Raw genomic sequence first — 23,799 nt, 5'->3', positions numbered from 1 at the left:
AATAAAAACAAAAAGAGATGAGTACCATTAAGGAGAAGCCAGGCACTTGTCACTGGGATGATGTCTTGAAGGCATGTTGCCTGTAGAAGGCTGCAGAATACAATAAATAGTGTGCACAATCCTCCCCAAGTGTGCAAATGAAAGGGTCTCCATTTCTTGTGCCTTCTCTTGGGCTCTTCTCCTTCTGTTTGTTTTGTACAATTCTAATGTGTTGATTTCTGTTTTGTCTTTTTTATTTTTATTTTATTTTATTATTACTCCCATAAAAGCCTGTTTGTTTTCTTTCTCTTTTTTTGTGAGCTAGAAAACCACTTTATTTGTTCTGGGGAGTTGTCCAGAGTCCCCTTAGAACTTCTGGAACTGCTTCTTGGTGCCAGCAGCCTTGGTGACCTTGAGCACATTGAAGCAGACTGTCTTGCTCAGGGGCCTGCACTCTCCTACAGTGACGATGTCGCCGATCTGTTCATCCCTGAAACAGGGAGACAGGTGCACATACATGTTCTTGTGGCGCTTCTCAAAGCGATTGTACTTCCGGATGTAATGGAGGTAGTCCCTGCGGATGACAATGGTCCTCTGCATCTTCATCTTGGTCACAACACCAGACAGGATCCGACCTCGGATGGAGACATTACCAGTGAAGGGGCATTTCTTGTCTATGTAGGTGCCCTCGATGGCCTCCTTGGGCGTCTTGAAGCCTAGACCGATGTTTTTGTAGTACCGAGGGAGTTTTTCCTTGCCGGTTTCTCCAAGCAGAACACGCTTCTTGTTTTCAAAGACTGTGGGCTGCTTTTGGTAAGCACATTCCGTCTGAATGTCCACCATCTTCCCGGCAGCCTGAGAAAAAGAGAGGTGGGCTCACTCCTGGGTTTCCTTATTGACTCTCCTGTTTGTTTTCTAATGAGAAAAAGTAACTAATGTATGATGAACTGTGTATGATGGGAGATTAGCATATATGTTTTTTACGTCAGAGAAGAGACTGGGCACTGAAGTCAACTTTTTATTTCTCTCCAGGATCTGTTTAACAAGGAAGGCTGATTGTGCCTTGCTTAATGACTCATTGGCCAAATCTCTCAATCCAGCTGTTAAAAAAGCTGAGCATGGACCTTGCGTCAAACTGGTAGATGGGCCTGGATCCACGCTTGCAGAGTTTTAAAATGTCATATCCAGGAAAGACAGCTGTGAGCATATAGTTGTTCACTAGATTCATGAAGGCACTGTGATCCTCCAAACTGTTCAGTTACACAGGAGCTTCCTGCCTCGCTGTTGAAGCGTAGAATATTCCCACTCCTCTCTCCACCATCCTGAGACTCCTCATGGAGATGGCAGGAAGCCCGTAGCTGACATAGGAGGTGGAACTTGGCAAGAAGGATTGCATTTTACATGTGCCTATTGTGAGATTTGGAAATATAAAATAAGTGTCATGAAAATTCCATGTGGGTTAAGCCATTGGTCACCCAGAAGCCATTCTCTACATTTCACTGAAAGCCTGAAGGCTCAGCAAGGCCCATTTCTCCCTGAAGTCTCCCTTTTGATCAGCAAGTGTGACTCATGGATTCCAGTCCCGACACAACTGCTTCCAGTGAATTTGAGCTAACACAAACCTGGGTATGCCAATTTCTAAGGGTGTTTCAGGAACTACTGCCAAATTTGGGAAGATTGTGAAGCCATTAAGTCATAGTAATAGAGCCCTGCTCAGACTGAGGCAGTAAATAAGCAGATGAAAATCTAGGGGCTACTGTGGTATTTTGGGGAACACACTGATTACCTGTAGCCACAGTAACTTTGTATGATGAGAAATTCTCTGCAGCTTCACATGGAAAACTTAGCAAGCCTTTTATAAACAGAGATCTGAGCCGAACAGAATTTTGCAAAGCCTGCAGTCCATAGTTTCACATTCTAAAACCCATGCTGAGATCACAGGAGTAGAAAGACATTTTACATAACACAGGCAATAAAAACTTACTTATGTGCTTGCATTAACTAGCAATGTCCTGAATATCTTACAATTCAAGTGTCGTATAGCTGGTGAAAAGAAAACATTTCATTATTTGCTGCCCACATACAATTCTGTGTCTCCTCCTCCTTCTCTCCCTTGTTCTCCTTCTCTTCCTCATCCTCTACTACCATTGCTTTTAGATATTATATAACTATGCAGTCCTCAGGCTAGTCTAGAAATTGCTATGTAGCCCCAGCTGAACTCAATTTGCAATCCCCTGCCTCTGACTCTTAAGTGCTGGAATCACAGCTGTTATGCCATGACATTTATCTTCTTTCTTTCTTTTTGTCTGAAGAAAAAAATCAATGTCAAAATTACAACACCTTTTTTTGCAGTATGCACTGTTCAATTGGGATTCACTTTCATGAATATCCACTAATGTAAATGACAAACATATTGAATAATTTGATAAATACACATGCAAAAAGTATTGTCCTCACACTGCTATTATGTAACAGTGATAATTGCAGTAAGTGTCCCATTTGTAAGTGATATTCCCTGGGGATACTTGGTCACATCATGGAATTGTCAGACATATAAAATGGAATCATGGTATTATATGGGAAGATAATCCTGAAAGGGGGTACAGAATAGCCAGGAGACATGATAGAACCATACAGAGAGCTGACATTCTTCAACATCAAGACCAGGTCGCCATGCACTCATTCTGTTCATCTCAGAAAACACAGATGGTGCTGACAGACAATGGAACTCATCCAAGCAACAGTAAAACACCCTTCTCTTTTTGAAGCTGCTGCTGAAGCGCTTAGGGATTCTTACTCTGGTTCCATCCACTTTTCTGTCATTTACCAGCTGGAGGACCCACGGAAGCCAATTGCCCTGTCTCTGCTCATTGCCCATCACTGGCAGGTGAACAATCACGTATTTCAGGGATCAAGTCAGGATTTTCAGAGCCACTATATGGGAAAGACTCAACTGTTCCTAGCACTTAATAAAGCTTCAGTTAGAGGTTAGTGTGCGCATTAGTTACATTTGCTTAGTTGAGATAGAAATCTCTGAGAAAACACCTTCACTGACAGAGAAGTCCATTTTGGTACACAGATTCAGAAGGTTCAACCCATCATCATGAAGGGTGGAAGAAGTCATATTAGAACAGAGATCATATAGACAAAGAAAAGAACATCCAGGAAGGAATTAGAGCAAGGTATAGTCCCCAAGGATCTACGTCCTCAAGCAAGGTCCCACCTAACATTTCCAGAGCCTCCTCAGACAGCACCATCATCTAGGGACAAGTGTTCAACATGTGACCCTGTTGAGAGACATTTCACATTTACACAGTAACAGAGTTAGTATGCAGAAAGATAATTCAATGTAGTCTTTAGACCCCCGACAGTCAAAGATGAGGAATACTGATGCAGGAGGAAAACCTGAAGTCTAGGGAACAAACAGAAATAGACAACAAAGCAAAGAGCACCAGTGTTTGGTGTGCCACATCTGAAAGCCAAACATGTCCACTGTATTCTGTGCCTAGCACAGGGCCAGGCATTGTAAGAATGCTAGAACCTTATGGAGCTTCTATCAAAACAGTGCAAAAACCCAAATTTGAGGAACTAGGCATTCTTTTAAATGGTATGGAATAAATATAATAGAAATGACTAAGAAAGACCAAAGCTGTGCAGGGAATCTTCTTAACGGTCAAATTGTAATGAGTTCTTAAAATGCAGGTAAAATATTGTGAAGCAGAGTCATTTAAGGAGAAGTAAGATTAGAAATTAAAATAATGGCTCTAGACAGGCCTTGGGATTAAACAGCAGAAAGGAATAAGAAGTGTCAGTCCAAAATGGAGGATTAAGTCAAATAATTCAGTGTTGGAAATGGAAAGTTCAAAATATTGTATCAAATTGGCACGGAAGCATCATTTTTCAAAACATCTTAAAAATTGTTCCAAAGTCTATGTTGTTCCTACATACATCCCCGGCACAAGTGTGTTGATTCTCTTTTTGACTAAAGAGAGGAATATTTTTAAACCTAAAAAGAATTCAGTCTCAGGTCTTCAAATCTGACAATCTAATATGATCTTATTATTAACTTGAAAACTATATTAAATAACACAGGTACAATATGACTTCAATTAAGGTTAGGCATTTCAAAGTCAAAATATTCCTACTGTTTTTGTTATTATTGCTTCGTTTAAGAAAAAACCTGTTTTACTCTGTAAAAGCCTCACACGTGTATGCAATCATATCTACTCTCATTCCTCACTCCCTCTTTCCCACCCTCCCACTTGAGTCCGCCCCCAGCATATCTCCCTTCCAAGTGTATGAGCTTTTTTTTTTTTTTTTTTTTTTTATAACCCAATGAGTCCAGTTACCATCGCACATATATGCATGGTTGTGAGGCCAACCACTACAGCTTGGGCAACCTGCCAGGAGCATCTCCAAAAGGAAAGTGACCCTTCCTCCTTCAGCAGCCATTACATGCTAATAGCTCTTCAGTTAGAGGAAGGATCTTATGGAGCCTCATCATGCTGAAATTTTTCAACTGGCTTGATCTTGTTCATGTTTTGTTCAAGTAACCACTGCTGTTGGGAGCTCATGTGTGCAGCAGCCATGTCTTGTCCAGAGAACAACACTCTTCCCTGTCCTCTGGCTCTCACATAGCCCCTCTTCTGTGATGTTCCCTGAGCCTTGGTGGGGGTAGTATATAGCTGTCCCCTTTACAACTAAGCCTTCCAAGTTGCTTACTCTCAGCACTTTTATCGGTGGCATTTCTATATTACCCACAACCCACTTCAGTGAGAAGCTTCTCTGACCAAGGTTTGAGAGCAACACAAATCTGGTTATGTAAATATAAATATGAACTTTAGATGAACTATAACAACAGGCTCTTCCCCTAGGGCCTATGATTTCCCTAACTATGCCCTCTAACCATGCTTTTGGTACAAGATGTCAGTTCCTTCCTTTGGAGCAGACCTCAAGCCCAGTCAAGAGAGCAGTTGTTACCTCTATAAACAGTCTGACCAGTTTTACACCAGTGGACACACATCTTGCTTCATAGGACAATATTGCAGCATGCAGGATTCAACACTGGGTAAGACCACTGATGTCTTTTCTTCCCTAGCAGCTTGCACAGTGTCTTCCAGCACCAAGGAAGCTTGCCAGCAGGGAGAGAATTTCCTGGCCACTTCATTTTAAGGTGCTTCATCCTCACTAATCAGGATATTTGATGGGATTTTCTTTTTCATCTGGAAAACAGGGGTGATAATAGATTCTTACATCCAGTGCTGCAGTGAGAATTAAAAGCGACCCCCCACAAAAGGCATCTCTGCATGGGACGAGAAGGCTACAAATGCACATGAGCTTTGCTAGCATAGAATAGGCAGTTAACATAGACTAGAATGACACTGATTGATTCCTATTTTCATTTGAAAAATTCAATGAGTAATTACATAGCAGGGACCACATTAAAGGCTTAGGATTGAAAACATAAATAGATGAAACTTCAAGAACTTCAGTGTGTGTTTGAGTAAAATGAGACCAAAACAGTTCATTACAGTGTGTGCTACAAGGCAATTCATGAAATATCTTCAATGTCCTCTTGTCACTTGAGAAGAGCTTTTCCATTTTTAACTCACAGGAAACCAAGTGTATGCTCCTTTGAGAGATACTAATATTTATTTGATTATGTCTGATATACTAGGTTCGGCTTCATCCACATTTAAAGATATAAGATGGGAGTATCCCTGGGGATAGTGGTGGGCTTCTCAACAAGAGAGGAGATGGTGGCACCTGAGACTGGGTCCTGACCTCTCAGCTAGGGGAAAGCATGGTGTAATGCAGTGTTTGTCATAATTATGCAAAGCTTCTACAGCACGCAGAAAGATGTGCTCAAAGGTCTACAACCATGTGTCATGAGCTCCAGCGATGTTTCCATGTGAAATTTTGCTCCACAGCCTCAGGTGTGTGAAGCCTTGCTTCCTGGCTGTTGGTGTTATTCTTGAAGGATGGGAAACCTTCAGGAGGGACTTCACTGGAGGAAGTGGGTCAGAAGGTGTGAGGTCTTGAATTGTTTTTAGACCATCCTTACTTCTTATATGTTCTATGCTTTTTGAACCCCGCAGACGTGAACAAACAGACACAGGCTCCTGTTACTATAGTCCCATCCCTGCCCTGTCATGGTGGACTGACAAGTATTTGGTCTTACATTATATGTAACACCTTCCTCCTTTAAGGTGTTCCATTGTCACAGCAATATGAGAAGTGATGAGTGCAAGTCCTTATATGAGTAAAGGTTCATCCATTACTAAGCATCCTGGGTCTCACTCATAAACAGCCTACCTGAAAGGCCTCCATTCTTCACCAGCTTAAAAACATAGTGTTTCCAGACATTTATATTATGAGATTGGAGCTTGTCCTTTCTTTGGGTTGCTTCTGGGGTCAAGGTGAGCTGTGTGCACTGCTCTCAATAAGAAAATGAAAGCAGCCAGGGCATAAGACACCAGGGGCCACAGAGGATGGACTTTGTACAAGTAGACAAGTCAGCTAGAAAATTAGCTCATTACAGTTTCCAAACACAAGATATGAGAAATCAAGGGTCAAGCCAGAAAGGTGTGGCACACGGGTCCTCTTAGGGGGTTCAGGATGGATTCTTCACACAAATTACATTATAGTTGCTAGGGCTTAGGAGCAATTGTGCCTTACTCCTGTGCTGGAAGAGGGGTGCTGGGATTCTGAAGGTACTGTGTGTAGGTGAAAAGAATTCATATTCTGAAGGCAATCATGGGCTATCACAAATGACTAGCACTGTATCTATCTGAGCATTCTGGATTTGAGCAAAGGCCACCTTCAATACAGCTCCTGTGGGAATGCAACAGGCTTTGTGATTTTTAGCTGTCAGGATGTCCCACACTAAAAAGAAACTTCCTAATATCTCTGACACCAAACAGACATAATAAACATTAATATTTACATAGTCCATATAAGTGAGATGCTACTGTGAATTATGGACTCTCAGGGCATCTCTCAGCATTCCCCCAAATGCTCAAAGACTGAAGAACAAATCTTTCAACAAAACTCCAACCAGTTCATGAGAAATAGCTCACCGAGTACAGTGTTTGTGGTACTTTACCCCTATAGCAGACTCACAAGGAAAGGACTTAGCTGTTTTTCCTTGTTCCTTTTCAGTTATGCTGCCTTGTTTTATTCTATTTGTAGACTGTTTTTTGAAAACAGAACAAATATAAATAACAAAAGTTAAATAGCTTCAAATTCAAAAAATTACTAGAAATATGAAAAGATAAGCACACAGCATATCCAACAGAAATGAGCTGGTGAGTTAATGACTAAGGGTCTCTTTCCTCCTGCTACCCATTTCTTGAACCCTAAAACACATGAAAAGTCAATACACCACTCAGTGGTGTTTAGGTGGGTTTTTGTTTAGTGGTATTGTTCACCTTCAATTTGTTATTAGTGATGAATGCTATGCTAGGCCCTGCATTGTCTCTTGGAATATGATAACGCAAGTCACTGGAGCAGCACCAGAAATTAATAAACTTGTAGAAGCCACAGAGTTCATGTTAGGGTATGACAGTGCCATTTCTGTATTATGGATATTAAAAAAAATAAATGGCAGCTGGGCAGGTGGGCAGCAAGACACAGAAGAATCTGGAAGAAAATGCAGGGACTTTATGGTAAAAGTTTTACTTGGAGAGTGGAGAACTCAACAGGAATGATAATAGAATCACTTGGTGTTCTCCACTGTGTCCTATAGTCATGTTCCAGCCAGACACTATTGATGTGCACTCTGGGCTATTTACATTTGGGGACAATTCAGTGACCTAAATGTTATTAGGTTCAAGTCCTTGTCACTCTGGGAGTCTCACTTCTCTAAACCTTAAACAATTAAGATTCCTGTCACAGACCTCTGCAAAGGTTAGGTTTGATTTCTAATATTATAGAAACAACATTTACTCAGGGGTAGACAGACTCATTTTAAGAAATCTGCACTTTACTGTGCATTGGAAGTTTTTTTTTAACAAGCCTAAGGTTGGTTTTGCTGGTGTTACAAATGTAAGAGTTGCTTTCATTTATGTATTTCCTTTGTCTATACAATGAAAATGTAACTGTAAAAAAGCCAAATATGAGCCTAAATAACTGAGAGTTCTGTGAGTATTAATGATTCATTGTGTGAGAAATTTCTCTTGCTAAATTGGTCAGACATTTGGCTAGACCAGCCCAATAATACATAATGAGATGCAAGAAAGAATAAAATTCAAAGCCTGCCCTCAGTAAGTTTAAAGGTTAATGAAAATCACACAGCCCTAATATTTAGATGTTTTTTATTAATTTCAGTAGAGTACTGCTGTAATATAATATAGTACTCACAGCTGTTAGTACTACGTGAGAGCGGGGTTTTCTTTACTGTTTGAATGAGTGTTCATATGTGGTATTTTGAGTGAATTCAAAGAAATGTAGAAAATGCCATCAAAGGCATCCAAGAGTGTGTGCATGGATTCAGTCAAGTATGTAGGAGACCAGTGGCATGGACAGCAACATGCCATCTCTAATACTGAAGAGAGCATTATACCCTCACTTTTGATGATGTGGGTAATAAGTCTTCACACTTAAAGAGCAAAATATGCATTATATAACTCCAGGTATTTTTCTAAGCTAAAGATTAGCATGTCTAAATATTTCTTAACAATTAAAGTGACCTTGATTCTTCACAGTTACTACTTAGATATTCCTTTTGACTGAACCTTTTCAAGAGGAAGTCAAGTTCTACAGTCTGTAAACTAGTTGGACTATGTTTAGATAAAAGAAAATTTTCTAGTGAGTACATTTTGGAAAGCTCTTTAGACACTAACATCAATATTCTCCCATCTAATAAATTCATACCTCTTTAAAGTATTTATCCTTCTAATTAAATACTCATTAATGGCCCTTCCCTGTACACTTGCCAAATTATCACTAAGGACTTCCAGTGTTCCTATATGACACCTTCTGTGGTGGTTCAAATGAGAAATGCCTTTAATAGGCTCAGACATGTGAACACTTGGTCCCAGACAGTGGTGATGCTATTTGGAGAGGTTAATTTTGGAAGTGCAGCCTTTCTGAAGGAAGTACATGACTAGAGGTGGGATTTGAGAATTTATAACCTCACCTACTTCCTGTTTGTTCTCTACTTCATGCTTGCTGTTGAAGCTGTTAGCTATTAGCTTCTTGCTACGTTGGCCTATGTCTGTTGCTTGCTGGCATGTTTCTCTGCCATGATGAACTCTTTTTCCTCTTGAAACATAAACTTTTTCATTGGTTGCCTGTGTTCATGGAGTTTTATCACAGCAACTGAAAAGTAACTGATATTCCTTTGTCTTTGTGATTAAACAACCAGAGGCCATTGTTTTTCTGTCACTTTCAAATAACACGTTGGTATTAGGTCTCACACCCAGGACAAGTCTCACTCAGTACCTGTGGCTCCTCCCAGCACTCCTCACTCCACCCCCACCCTAAAATCTCTCCTTCTCAAGGGGCTCTACTTTCCTTCCTTCCCTCAGCCTGATCCCTATAGAACTATATAACTCATCCACTTTGGCTATGCCAGCTGCTCTCCTGGTCTCTTGGCCTGGGCTGCTCTTCTTGGTCAGCAGCTCCTCTCTTGCTCTCCCTCCTCATGTAATACTTTTTTTGGCAAGTAATTTCCTCTCAGAAATGTTTCCAAGAACATAAAAAAAAGGGAAGGTGCACAGAGTCACAGGCATGCAACTAGTCTTGCTGGAGGGGTAAATGATAGCAGGAGCCAAGGGAGGACCCTCAGGTGAGAGCAGCTATCTGTCCGCATCTTTAGGGGATCCTGTTCCAGTCTCTGAGCACTGGCTAGAAGGCAGCTCTATGTTAGACAGGATTGGGGAAGGTAGTGAATATTAGGACCCAACAAATTCAACAACGGAGTATAGTTATGTAAGAAGGAGGAGATGTAATCAACTGCTGGATACAGACCTCAATAAAGATTATCCCTCATTCAATATTCATGCCTGTGTAATGGGAAGAGTGAACACAGAATTCCCAGAAACTGTAAAGAATTGATTCATGTTGAAATCATCCATTGGATGATTCTTTTTCAATGTTCAAGTTCACAGATTCCACAAATACATAGAATTAGATCATGGGATTTTTTTTTCTAATATCACAATTTAAACTCCCCTAGAATAACCAGGAAGAGTAAAACTTCTCATATGCAAACTTAAATCTCACGATGCAAATAGACCACACATTGGTGACACTACAGATAAGCTGCACTGGGAGCATTAGCTGTACTGTAAGTCTCCTTAAAGAGATGTGTATCAGTTTATTCTGGGAAGAAATCCAAGCTTGCTTAGATCTTCACAAAATCAATTGTGCCACTTTCCAAGAAAAGCAAATCATCAGAGTTGATACTTTGTATGGTGCCTGCAAAGATTAGAATAGCTTACCATTGTACATCAAAGATTTATATACCTTAAGCTTCTACCAAAGAAGAAGCTGTGTTTCACAGCGGTGTACACTGTGCATGCATAAACAATCAAGGCTAAACTGGGAAAAGGTGAATGCAAACAGAGCTGCTGTAGACGAAAATCGTTTGGTAGATTCATTATTTTATGATTCTACCCATGAAGAACCTAAGAATATTTGGGGAAGAATTGTCCAAATTTAAAAAAGGGGGGGGAATACTTTAAAAATATCAAGTATGCATATACTCCTACATGTTCAAGCACACACATATACACACATACAAATATATACACAAAAACATACAAATACACACAATAATTGAGCCAAGATGACAAAGGCAGCCACCTGAGAACAACAAACCCTGAGTTCAGACAAGGAGCTGCATGCAGTGTTTGTATGATTGAGAGGGAAAGCTGCCTTCTCTCTGGACTGAGCACAAGTGAGAAAGACAGAGCAATGGATGGAGATTGGGGACAGGAGAAAAAATAAGAAGAGGAGAAGAAGGAAAAGGAGAAAGAGGAGGAGGAGAAAGAAAGAAATAGACAGAGACAGAGAAGACTTTATAACGTGATTCCTTAGGTAAGAACCAGCACTGTGATTGAGCTGTGGGGAGAAATTCAAAAGACTGTTTTCCACCCACTAGTCAAATTCATGTCATTATATTAGGGCCAGTGTTCTTATAAAGGAATAGTCCTAAACTTTTTAGGCGTAGAAGTTCATTCTTAGTTTTTACTAGGAATATCTTAGTATTATGATTTGGATAAGAAATATTCCCCATTGTGTATTGAACACAGGGTCTCCACCTAGCAACACTATAGGATCTGGAAACGTTACGAGGCTGGAGATAGGTGGAGAAAGTTGAGCCACTGGGGGCAGGTCCTTGCGGGTATCATGCCCTCGGCCTTGTTCTGCTTTCTGTCTGGCTTCCACCCATAAAGTTGTGCCTTACCCTGGGCCTAAAATCAATATTTTGAGCTGAAACCTCTGAATGTGTGAGTCAAAATAAATAATTCATCTTCTTAAGTTGTTCTCATAGGTATTTTTGGTCACATGATGATAACACTAACTAACAAACAAACCAACAATTATCCAGTAGCCATCATCAATAAACTACCAGCAACTCAACTGGAGATTTAGCCATAGTTGTGATATATTGAAAACGTGTGCCATACAATTAACAACTGAATGGCCTAGAGGATGTGTGACATGAAAATGAATAGTCTAATTTCTCTTTTAAAATATTTAAGAGATACCATATGGGAGCAAAGAAAAGCTCTAGTATGAGTGGTTGGAAGCCACTTGGAAGTGGATAATCACATACACAGAAAAACATTTTAGTCATTGCAATGCTTCAGGCTATTTGGAGCAGCAAGATTGGTGAATTTGAATAGCTTTAAGCTGAAAATGGATAATCCTGAATTAGATCTTTTCTGGTCTCATCTTCTGGTATTATACTTCTCTCATAAATTTATTGAAGTAGGGTCCTGTCAACATGATACATGAATAATTGGCAAATGCAAATGTTCAGTTGAAATTTATAAAATATTCTATTACTACAGAGCCTGAACATTAATTGAATGCAGTTGGTTTTATAACCAATACATAAAATCAAATGATTAAGGAAAAGTGAGTCTATCTCTTCCATTCCATTCCAAGGAATGTGTGGACCTAGCCTCCCTCTCTCTCTCTCTCTCTCTCTCTCTCTCTCTCTCTCTCTCTCTCTCTCTCTCTCTCTCTCTGTGTGTGTGTGTGTGTGTGTGTGTGTGTGTGTGTGTGTGTGTACACGCACATACCAGAGATTAACCTCAGGTGCTAATTTCGGGAGTCTTTGATCCTTTTTTCTTGAGACCAAGTCCCTTTGTGGGTACTTGCTGCTTAGTGTAGACTGGCTGGCCAGTGAATCCCAAGGATCCTCCTGTCTCTCCCTCCCCAGTTCTAGAATTGCAAGTACACATCACCACATCTGGCTTTTTTTTCATGGATTCAGAGAGTTGTTTAACTCATATCCTGTGCTTGTATGACAAACACTTTGACTGATTAGTCATATACCTAGCAACTAGAAGACTTTGTTCTTAAAACATCATGGAAACTACAAGCCAATGGAGTCCTGATCAAATGCATTTTTTTTTAAATTCCAGCTCTACTTGGAGAGTTGGCTCATTGGCTAAGAGCACACATTGCTCTTTCAGAGGACATGAATTCAGTTCCCTGAACACATGTAGGTCAGCTCACAACTCTTAGAACTGCCTATAACTCCAGCTCTAAGGGATCCAATGACATATAGCCCATGAATCCAGCTACATCTGGTCTAAATAGAAAATAGACACAACTGTTTTTGTTGCATTTTCTGTTTTGAGTCTTTCTGAACTTTGGAACAATAGTCAGTTCCTGTTGAAGTTTTCTCTGTCTGAGCTGGAGACAAGCCATAAAGAAAGGAGACCACATGATGCCTCATGATGATGGGACCTTACCTTAATGCTCAAGGTCAAGACCAGTTTGGTGAAAGAGAAACAGCATGCTTCTCTGACCACAGATAGCAAAGGACACAGATCAGTTATGATTTGGGCTGGATCTGATGAGAACTAGGTTGTGATGATGATGTCGCTAATCACTCTAGTTATGACAGTAGGTTATTTTTGAAACAGCTTCCTGTTGTTATTGGGACTCTGAAGAGAGAAGCAAGTTAGAGAGCCCCAAAGAGCTAGCAAACGACTCAATGAGTGGAGCAGGAATTTAAACATGGTAGAATTTCTATCTAGGTCATTTCTACTTTCCTCGCAGACTTGGGGATATTTCTTCTGTTTATATTCTTTTTTTTTTCTATCAGTCAGGATAAACTGAGTTGCCTAAAGGACACATTTACCATAACATGGAAAGAAAGGCTATTTGAACAGTTAGTAAGTGGACTAGACTGTTAACACTAAGAGTGTTATCCTGTCTCTATCTCACAAATATCTGACATTGCAGGTCTTCTAGCAGACCTGATGTTAGTTTATGCTTATGAAACCATTCTTTGTACCTTGAGCACTAACATAGGTCCTGATGCAAAGACTTTGACCTTGTTTAGGTCTAAAAAAACTGCCAGTAATGCCATAACCAAAAATCCATGGAGGAGTTTCTCATATCTATAGGAAGGACAAGAAGTCTTTACATGAATGCCTGGGCTGTAGAGACCTGATGTCACCTAGTTGGATGCTACTAGAGCTGTATCATTTGCTGGGAGCAGGTGCCCAAGGAATTGCATCTACATTATGATAGAATTTTGTGCCAGATTAGACAGCCAAATAATTTGCAATAGTTTGCTGCTTAAAAGGCATCATCATTTAAGGTCTGTTGATTGGTTTCTGTATCTATTGTATAAATTACTAGTTGATGGCTGTTATTGGCATTCATGGCTTCTGTTCTGTTAAAAACAATATTGGCCTTGACTCTGGCTCTCATTTGGGACAAATTATTTGTCTGTCATCTTCAAATCTTCAACCCAGTCTTTCACTTTTGTAGACTGCATACAGATAGGCTATTCTACATCATGTAGCAAGTAGGCTATAGAATACAGTGAATAAAGTTGCATTCAAAACAAAGGAAGTTGCATTCAAATAAAACAAAGACATATGTGTACATGTACAAATATGTCTGTGTGGGCATTTGTGTGTATTTATTATACACTTGGGAATTATACAAAAAGAAAATTAAGGAAAAAATTGAAAAAATAAACCAGAAGAACCTTTCAGGGAGACACAGTTTTTAAAGTGAGAGACCAAAACAATATGTACTTTCAATGTGATTGGCACTTAGGATCAAAGAACCACCAAGTTTTAGAAGCTATATGGTCTGTGATCTTTGTGAAGATGGGAAAACCAGATCTAAGTGCATGTATTAGGAAGGGATAGGCCACCATCTAAACAGCTGTAAAGGAGAAAAACACACAACCTGCAAAAAGAGTGGATGTATCCCACATCTGCTCACAGATAGGACTCGTGTCCCACAGGTTTTCCTGTGGTCGATCTTCTCATTATTTATGCTTTTTTTTCCTTTCTTCACTTTTGCTATTAGTATGAAAAATAAGACTAAGAATGAACCCATCCCCTTAAAGAGAAACACAATGTTTCAAACTAAATGTTTATTTTCCATTGTTCTGTGGCCCTTTAATAAACACCCCCTCTAAAGGAAAACAATAGTCTGAGAAACGAAATAAAAATAATTATTCATATTTTGTTTGTTTCCATTTATAATGTATACTCCCAATTGCTTCTCAATAGGGTTTGAGGACCAACGGATCTTGAAATGGAAACTAAACTATTAAATAATCCATTAAAAATTGGAAGAACTTTATATTCATTCATCCTTTGATTACAAATACTATTTTATTATTCATTGTTAAGTGATTTTCATGACATTTCAACTTGTAATGAAAAGAACAGCAATAATCGACTTTAGATTCCCCAAATACTATCAACTGAAGGTAATTACATACTGACACGAGGCTGGATACAGATGACAGAAGCCACACATGTGACAGTTAATAGGCATGCCACTAAACAGAGTAGCTGGAGGCCTGACTTGAGCCTTTGTCATCAGTAAAAACTGCTTCTCAGTGCAAGAAGGAAACAGACTGTAATGATAAAGCTAAGGATGCATTTGTAATATTTGAGAACAGACTTATTTTGAGAAAACTGGTTGGTGGGCTTGGAAGAAATGCAAATAAGACTTTTAGAAGTGTTTGAAAGGATAAATGTAAGTCTTATGACTTATATTGATGCTCTAAGCTTGCATCAGTCCAAAGAGCATGTGATAAGATGTAAAATTAGGAAGATATTTGAGATGCCATAGAGCAAAGATGGCTCTCAAAGGCAAAAAGCCAGTCCTGCAGAGGATTCAGAAGTTATTCTGAAGTACAAATCCTTTTCCTTTGACTTTGAAGCATTCATTTCACTCCAGGGAAATTACAGATTTCTTAGAAATGAGCTCTACTGGAACAGCAGCATGGAAAAATGTCTTCACCACAAGTAAGTCATTTGAGAAACAACTCAGTTTCTCAAGTATGTAGAGCCATTGATGCAAAATACATTTGACTCATCATTGGTTGGAAAGCTATATTTAGTGGTGATGCTGGCAGGGTATTTTTGGCAATAGTGAAGTGCACAGAAGTTTCAAAGTATTGAATGCATTTAGAAGACAACATTTTTAGGAGATATGCAGAAATGGTCAATAATCACCTGCACCCAAAAGCCTTAATTTTGGTCCCATCATTACTGAATGCTGCTAGAGACATACCTAAAGAATGGTGCCTACAAGTTATTTCATCAGAATCCAAGGTGAGGACCACTCCAGAATCCTTCCAAGAGCCACAACAACAATTCCATGGAGAAGTATCAGACTTCTAGAACCAGAAGACATCAGTGATGAATTCCTTGTCTACCAATCTCAACATGAATCTTAGGAAACTGGGCCACAAAGGTTCAATCACCTAACCATAGTCATCACAAAGCAACAACTGACTGTTTCTTAAAAACCTATCTTCCTCTAAGTTCCCCTAACCACTTCCACATTGTGTTAGATACCAGAGGAAGTTAGTGAGCCCAGGGTTCTGCAGAGGATGGGGGAAGCCCATAATACTTTACAAAAATAATACATGGTTTTTTTTTTTTTTTTGGCTTAGATTTGGTTGTGGTTTCCTAAGGACTATGATGACTGATCTCAGGGCATTTTCACTCTCAGAGCCATGCAATTGTTCTCCCTGACAGATCCAAAGAAACATTACCCTTCTATGCTCAAGCTATATATGGTCAAACATTCACCTGGCTCTACCCGGCCCACTCCCAGCTCTTCTCTCTCATAGATTTTCCCTGGCACTCTGCTGGGTATGATTCATGATCCCATTTGTAGATGTGCCCTTTACTGACCACATGATGCTGACAAGTAGCCACCAAATTCCCAAGTCTAGCCACAGTACTAACTATACATGCAGGGAGGAACAAAGGCCATGCACAGATGCTCAACATTTCTACCTTTAAAAATAAAACCTTGTGCAGAGGACATAGCTCCGCTGGTAGAGCACTGACCATGCATGAGCAAAGTCCTGAGTTTGGTTTGAGACCCTGTCTCAAAGAACAAACAAACAAACAAAAAAGTGAAACACTGTTTCATTATGATTCAGCAAAATATTATAAAGCAAAAGAGTACCAGGAGATTTAAATATTTGACCACTTTATGCTTTGCTCCCTAGAAATTGACCTTTATGAAGGTAGTTATTTTGAGGTTCATTTAAAATATGTCTTGTGTGTATAAAGTATGCCAAATACCCTGTTAAAGATCTATTTTCTAAGCCAAATGGCCTGGATTTGGTAATGTTGTATTTCCCCTCAACCCCATTTTTGTTCCAGTCCATCCTCATCAGTTTTCATGCTTTATTTTTCTTCTATACAAATAAAACATATTCCTATAACATGGATATATTTGTTTATCTCTTTTGCTACATGTTTGGGTCATTAAGAATTGGTAAAGACTATCTTAAATGCCCACAGGATGTGCTCCATCATGGAAGCTATAAAACAAGGAATGTGAAATTCCAGATACAGTGTGTCTGCTGATATGACCCATCCAGACCAGATCTGTCTGTGATGGAATTTTGAGCACAGTGAACACTGATTGAGTGCAGACATGAGAGCTGCCCAGCCCCTATAAACATCCCTGGTCTCTGTGATGGTACCCTGGGCATATTTTCTGAAAGTACTGTTGAATTCAGGCTTCCTGAAAAAAAAATCAGACAACGAAATGAAGACATATCAGTTTTACTGAGTCAGAAAAAGAGATCACTTGCACAAAAAAAGATATTTTACTGTGGATATTTCCTCCAACTACCTAAAGAGTGGGACCTTAGCAATCATTCAGTATGAGCTATAGTTTTAACTTGTCACATCATGGGACAGAGCAGCATTACAGAACAGAGGGTCCATCCATGTAAACAAACAATTTGAAGTGTGCATCATATCCATTCATAGGAGCAAATCCTGAACTGTGCTGGAATCATGCTAGAAAACACCACTTTACCCCCATTCTCTTGGTGATCTCATCAGTCATTCATAAGAAGCCCCTGGGAAACCTGGGTATTCACTTTTGTATCTGCAGTTCTTGAAGGGACGTCATTAAGACTGACATATGTAAAAGATTTGGCCTGGGTTTCTCATGGCATTAAACTTCAACTTGTGAGAAAGCAGGAGACAAGAAGATTCAGATGCCTGCAAAGCAGATGTGTTCAGAGCTTAAGACTTGCTGCTCCCTGCTCCTTTCTCACTAGCTCCTTCTGGGGCTACATTCTTATGGTTTATACACCTCTCAACCAAAAGCTATCTCTAAGAGTTATACTTCTATCTTAACCTCTCTTTTATATTCCATACAGTACATCAAACCACTTAGGGAACATTTCATTCAGATCGTCTGTGAATGTTTCAAAGGTACCATGTGGAGAGCCGAGCTCGTCCTTGAATTGTTGCTTACTTGTATTCTGAATGGTCAGCTCCCCTTCACCTCTTGTCAGACTTTATTTAAATGACATCCACCTGATAAAACCCACCAGCTTCACCCCCTCCTGCCCTGCCCCATCAGCTCTTCACTTTTCTCTTATCAATAGGATTCATCACCAGGTTTACATAGTGCCCTATCACCCGAATTCCAGTGCCATAAGACTAGAAATCTTTGTGGTATTTCTTTCCTTTGTTTGTTTATTTTGATGTCTGTCTAGTGCCAGGTAGAGTGCTGTTGCAGCTGGCAGTGATAGTTGCCAAATGAACGAATACTTGTTTATAATACCATGACAACTCTGAAATCTGTGAAGGATATTTCCACCAGCTTACAGCCTTGAACTCCTAATCTTCCTACTTCCCGGCACTAGGATTACAGGCCTGCACCATCCTGTCTAAGTCATGTGCTATGGGGATCAAACACATGGTCCTGTGCCTGTTGGGCAAAGAATTCTCCTAACTAAAAAACAGTCTTAGTCCTTCCTGCGTTTTTTCAACCAAAGTTTTTTGTTACACAGAGAGAATTCATGGGATTCCTACAACTTTTATACCAGAAATATGTCCTAAAACAGTTCTGGCTTTGTGCTTTTCTTTTTTCCTAACAGCTTTCTTCAAAGTAGACCTTTAAAACCTCACGAGCATAGAAGAAAGAAAACAAAACACAAGCCAAAATTACCTTGGCTATTCAGAATGAGTTCATGTTATAGGCCTGGGCTCAGAAGTAACACTGTTTAGGGGAAGATTAGTGTCTGCCATCCACTGCCTTGTTTTAAGCAGCTTACTCATGCCTCTTTCTCATTTTCTTATCTGTGACAACTATGGACTGTTGTGTGGGTCACATGGGAGAATGTAGGGAGTACTCAGGAGACTCTGTCAGTACTCAGTGGTATGAGTTCCTTTATCACCTTCCAAAGTGATAAGAGTTTATTGCAGAAACAAGCCTCCGAGCTTAATATCAGAAACGAAAAAATTCTCTCGCAGTAAAAACATTTGAGTAGTTTCTATGGGGACAAACACACCCAGGTACACAAAAACATGACTGGCTTCTCTGGTCCCTGTCATTAGAAGCACAGTCCAACATTCTCACCCCTGTCTCTCTCTGTAACCTGTCCAGTTCTCTTTACTCCTAAACTGTCAACAGCTTAAGGGAACATCTCTAGTCCATCTTTCCTCCCATCCTTAAATTCAATCAATGCTTTTGAAGAAGACATTTCCTGATGGCTGGGTATTTCTCTTGAAGTCCAGAAGCCAACTAAATATTCCCATTTTTCTAGTAAGTGTTCCAGCACATTCCAAAGAGAATACTGTGGGATGGATAGCTAGAATCATGCTCCATCTCCTGGAACAAAGATATTGTATCCTTGACTTCAACTGTCTCAACCCACAACCCAGTCAGCCTTTAAAACGAAAAACAAAGGCTTCAAATGTATTGTATTTGAGTTGAGGTTTTACATGAGATTTTTGGCCCTTTGTAGGAAGTTGTAGTGAAGAGATGTTCCATAACCTTAGGTCAAGAGAACAAGTACTATGAGGACCTCTCTGTAGTCCAAGCTGACTGGCACTCCATGGTTTGGCACAACAGAGCATTAGAAAATGTCCCCGTCTAGTTCCTGATGGAAATAGAGGTCAGAGGTTTGAGAAGTCACTATGGAGACAAATATCTGCTTCTTCACTAAAATAGGCAATTGACAAAGCAGGAGGAGCGATGGTGATGGGAAGATTTGTCTCTCTCACCCACTGTGTGTTAGTATTGGAGATAGCAATGGGCTTGAAGGGAAATTACCCAGGGGCACATTGAATGATAGCCTGCCTTCCCTCAGAGTGCTTCTTACATGCATTAGGATTGTGTAAACTGGAGAGATGGGTGGATTACTAACCATATTTTCATAACTCACAAAAATAGTCCCACTAGTTGATATGGTTCTTTTTAGTCTGTGTTGATTAAAAAATATATATCATACAAAAGAGGGAAAATGCCTCTGAAGACTGAAGTTGCAAAGTTAATAGAAGCATGATGAATTGCTGCTTAAGGGCAGTAGGGCAGTGCCCTCTTTCTTCGGTTCCATTTTCCTGATACACAAGTGTGATTCTCTGCAGAAGCGTATCATCTCGATGACACAGTATTTCATCGAGAGGGTGCTATAAGGCTGATCAATCTACACACTTGCCACTGCGTGTGTCCAGTGTCCAGAAGTTTTATGCTTGAAGAAATGGGCCTTTTGCAATAAAACACTATTCACAGGACATCTCATCATGTGGCCAATCGAAAGTGTCTAATATAAACACTAACGAAAAATAAACATGGTTCAATCACACACAAATTTGTTCCAACTTGTTTACAAGATTGAGCACATGGAATATCCCATATTCTATTAATTGATATGGGTTTATAAATTGATCCTTGGCCTAGAATAGCTCTAAATGTCTAATCAGATAGGAGAAGATATATATATATATATATATATATATATATATCTTCAAGAGACACTTTTAATAAGGAAACAAAAGAGTAATTCATTTTAAAAATAACATTATTGGATGTATTTGATTAAATTATTAAAAGCAAGCTCATCTCGAGTTGCTTTAAATTTTTAAAATCATTTCATCATCAATATAAGACTAAACTTTTTACTTTGTCTCTTGCAAGCTGTTACTTGATTGAACTCCTCCATGCTGTAATATTTTTAAGAGCACACAGTGTGTCTTATGTTCCCAAGCTTACAGAGATGGTTTGTGCTGGATCAGTTTTTTGTATCTAACTCCACTGCCCTGTCTCACTGTCTCTTTTCATGATCCTCCTTCCTGTCAAGACTTTGTCATTTACTAGGTGTGTTGCCTATGGTCTTAATTTTACTGTCAGTTAAATAAATCAGTTGGGCAGTCCTTGAAATTTCTTCCAGCTCTGAACTTTAGTATCTGTAAGAGCCCCTTAATGAGCAAATATCCCCAGGCATTGTGGGATATTTCTCTTATTCAACAAAGAAATCAGCTATGGATACCAATCTTGGCTGGTTAACCAATATTTCTTCCATTTGTGTGTATGAGTTACAGATAGCATTATTTTTTGTGTGAGTGACTATGTGTGTTGCATGCATGTATGCTTGTTCTCATCTGTGTGGGTACAGATGTGTCCAGGTAGGCATACGAGCTTTTGTGTGTGTATGTGTGTGGAAGTCAAAGTCTGATGTTAAGTGTCCATTTGGATTGTTCTCCACATTATTAAGTAAGGCAGGTCTCTTACTGAACCTTGAGCTTACCTTCAAGTAACAACTAGCTTAAGGTCAGATGCCTCTGCCTTCTGAACACTGAGATTTCAGGCTGCCTACCATGCCCTTCTAGTTTTTAATGTGGGTATTAGGGGTCCAACTCCAATCCATTCTTGCACAGCAAGCACTTTGTCAACTAAGCCATCTCTCTAATGTTCTTTATATTATTTTCAAATGTGTTACCCATCCAAAGACATGGGTGACTTGTGTAGTATGCAGCAACAGATGTTCACCCAGTACCCTTGCATGCTCTGTCTACTTCCTAAAATGTTATAAAGTCCTCTTTGTCCTTCCACCACACTGGGTCATTTCTCTTGAGCCATATCATAGTGCTGCTCTGATCTTTGGACATTCAACGGGGTAATTATCTGCCACACTTGTGTCGACCCTCTGCTGTTACTTGCCTTGTGTGAGTTGTATGCTTCTCCCCGTGTCTTCCACTACAGGCAGTAAGGAAAAGGGAGGGTGTTCTAAATTGCCATATGGCATGGGTTATAATATAAGCAGTACGAAAGCACTGGGCAAATGGGTGATAATATAGCACTGTAGAGGCCCAAGAGAGTCAATGATACAAGATACCAAGCAGCTATTTAGGGAAAAAGTCTTTAGGGTAAGTTCCCCCCATGATTTAGGGTCTAGTTTTCAATCTTCAGACCAATGACTGATTCAGAACAATGATGATTTATACATTTATGTATACTAGGATATAAGGGGATTCTAATTCTGACTGTACCTAAGAAGGAGACTCAGAACTAGAGGACTCAGACAAACCTGCTAGTAGCCAAGTTGAAGCTGATTTCATTGAGCCCTGGGCAATATGCCAAATGTCTTTGGTTTTGCTTATTTTGAGAAAGACAGAGAGAGAGAGAGAGAGAGAGAGAGAGAGAGAGAGAGAGAGAGAGAGAGATATGAAGTTGAGTGTGGGTAGGGAGGTGGAGATGACCTGGGAAAAGGAAAAAGAACATTAACAAAATATATTTTATGAAAAAATAATAAAAGTAAGTTAACTATTAAAAATACAAAGGTAGCTATTAACCATTAAGTATCTCAACAAAGAAAATATCCTGAATCAAGCCTTAGGTACTTTGTTTTGTCCCAGAAAACATTTCCTTGGAGACAGTTAAATAAATTCCCTTTTCTCTGCACTCAGCTCACAGCTACACTCTCAGCTTTTAACTGAAATCTGGCTAGGAAGTAGGGAAAACACTTTGTAGACCAGCCCTGACATTTGAAGACACTAATGGAATAAATCCCATCAGACAAACTTGATTTCTTTTCTTGATAGGATTATAAGATTGGCAGAAATGGGAAACACAGTAGATGGCATATAATATTTATTTTAACAAATAATTGATACAATATTCTTCATGACATTTTCCTTTATAAAGAAATTCAAAATAGTTTAAGATCCATCATGAGTATTTGAGATCAGAAGTACCTACACTGTGGTAAACAACGACAAATAATGAAAAGTCTAATGCAACTGCGTTTCTCAGGAAGTGAAACACACTAACATTTAAACTGCAGAATGTCTGTTTAAGGATGGAGAAGGGACAAATCACAAATGACTTTGATAAACACAATAAAATTCAGATGACCCCTGGATCGAAAACTTGTTATATAGACTCAGGCACAATTTATTATCTGAGTTCATGAAGACAGCAGCAAAGTTAAGATGCAGGAACATGTAGATCACTTGTTTAAAAGAGTTTATCATCTACGTATGTGTTTCTGTGTATGTGTATGTTCATGTGTGCAGCTACATGTGTGCACCTGTGTGCATGCAAGTGTATAGTTACATATGTACACCTATGTGTTTTCAAATGTGAAGTCATATGTGTGCATCTTTGGGTGGAGGCTGGAGTATTCCCTCAAGAACCATCTTCAGGGATGTTGTCCACCTCCTTGGAGACAGGGTTTCTTATTAACTTGGAGCTAATGGCTTGGGATCATTTGTCTGGCCAGTGGGCCTCAGGGATCATCCTATCTCCCCTTTCTCAGAACTAGGATTACAAATGTGTGCCATCACACCTTGCATTTTTACATGGATTCTGAGGATCAAACCCAGGTTCTCACATTTGCAAGGTAAGGACTTTACTGATTGAGGACAGTCTCCTTAAGCCAAAATCACTTGTTTAAATTGGAGGTTCTCCTAATGGTGAGTGGTGCTTCCTCTTTCTAGATGACCATTATAAAGAAGTGCAGACAAATCCATGTAATGTTCGTGGGATAGGCATGTGTCTACAAAAGTATGGAACTTGCCTGGTAGTGATGTGACATCTTCAAGGCAGTGTCTTGTGATCTATCTTGCAATATTGCTGCAAGCATTTAGGTGCATAGAATCAGGCATAATTCATTACTTGAGTTCAAGAAGACATCAGGCACATTAAGATGTAGGATTATATAGATTTGGTTTATTTATTTTCTGTCTATCAAATAGAAAAAATATATCTGAAGATTCATATTCTTTTGTAAAAGATAGAATTATCATTATAGATTTAACAATTTCTTGGAAAGTAGATCAAACAGAAAACTGAAAATAGAGATTATACCACTTTTAATAGATCAAT

At 39.4% G+C, this 23,799-nt stretch overlaps 1 protein-coding gene across 1 annotated transcript; it reads right to left on the bottom strand.

Moving 5' to 3' along the window:
* Positions 1-293: 293 nt before the first annotated feature.
* Positions 294-863, bottom strand: LOC128103822 (40S ribosomal protein S11-like). Its single transcript, XM_052728464.1, has one exon. The coding sequence runs from the start codon at positions 820-822 to the stop codon at positions 346-348; it is 477 nt and encodes a 158-aa protein (XP_052584424.1). The 5' UTR covers positions 823-863; the 3' UTR covers positions 294-345.
* Between the last annotated feature and the right edge of the window lie 22,936 nt (positions 864-23,799).

This window comes from Peromyscus californicus, unplaced genomic scaffold, assembly GCF_007827085.1.
Source record: "Peromyscus californicus insignis strain IS unplaced genomic scaffold, ASM782708v3 Scaffold_8__1_contigs__length_139910024, whole genome shotgun sequence".
NCBI classification, from domain to species: domain Eukaryota; kingdom Metazoa; phylum Chordata; class Mammalia; order Rodentia; family Cricetidae; genus Peromyscus; species Peromyscus californicus.
This window is presented reverse-complemented; position numbering and strand designations above follow the sequence as displayed.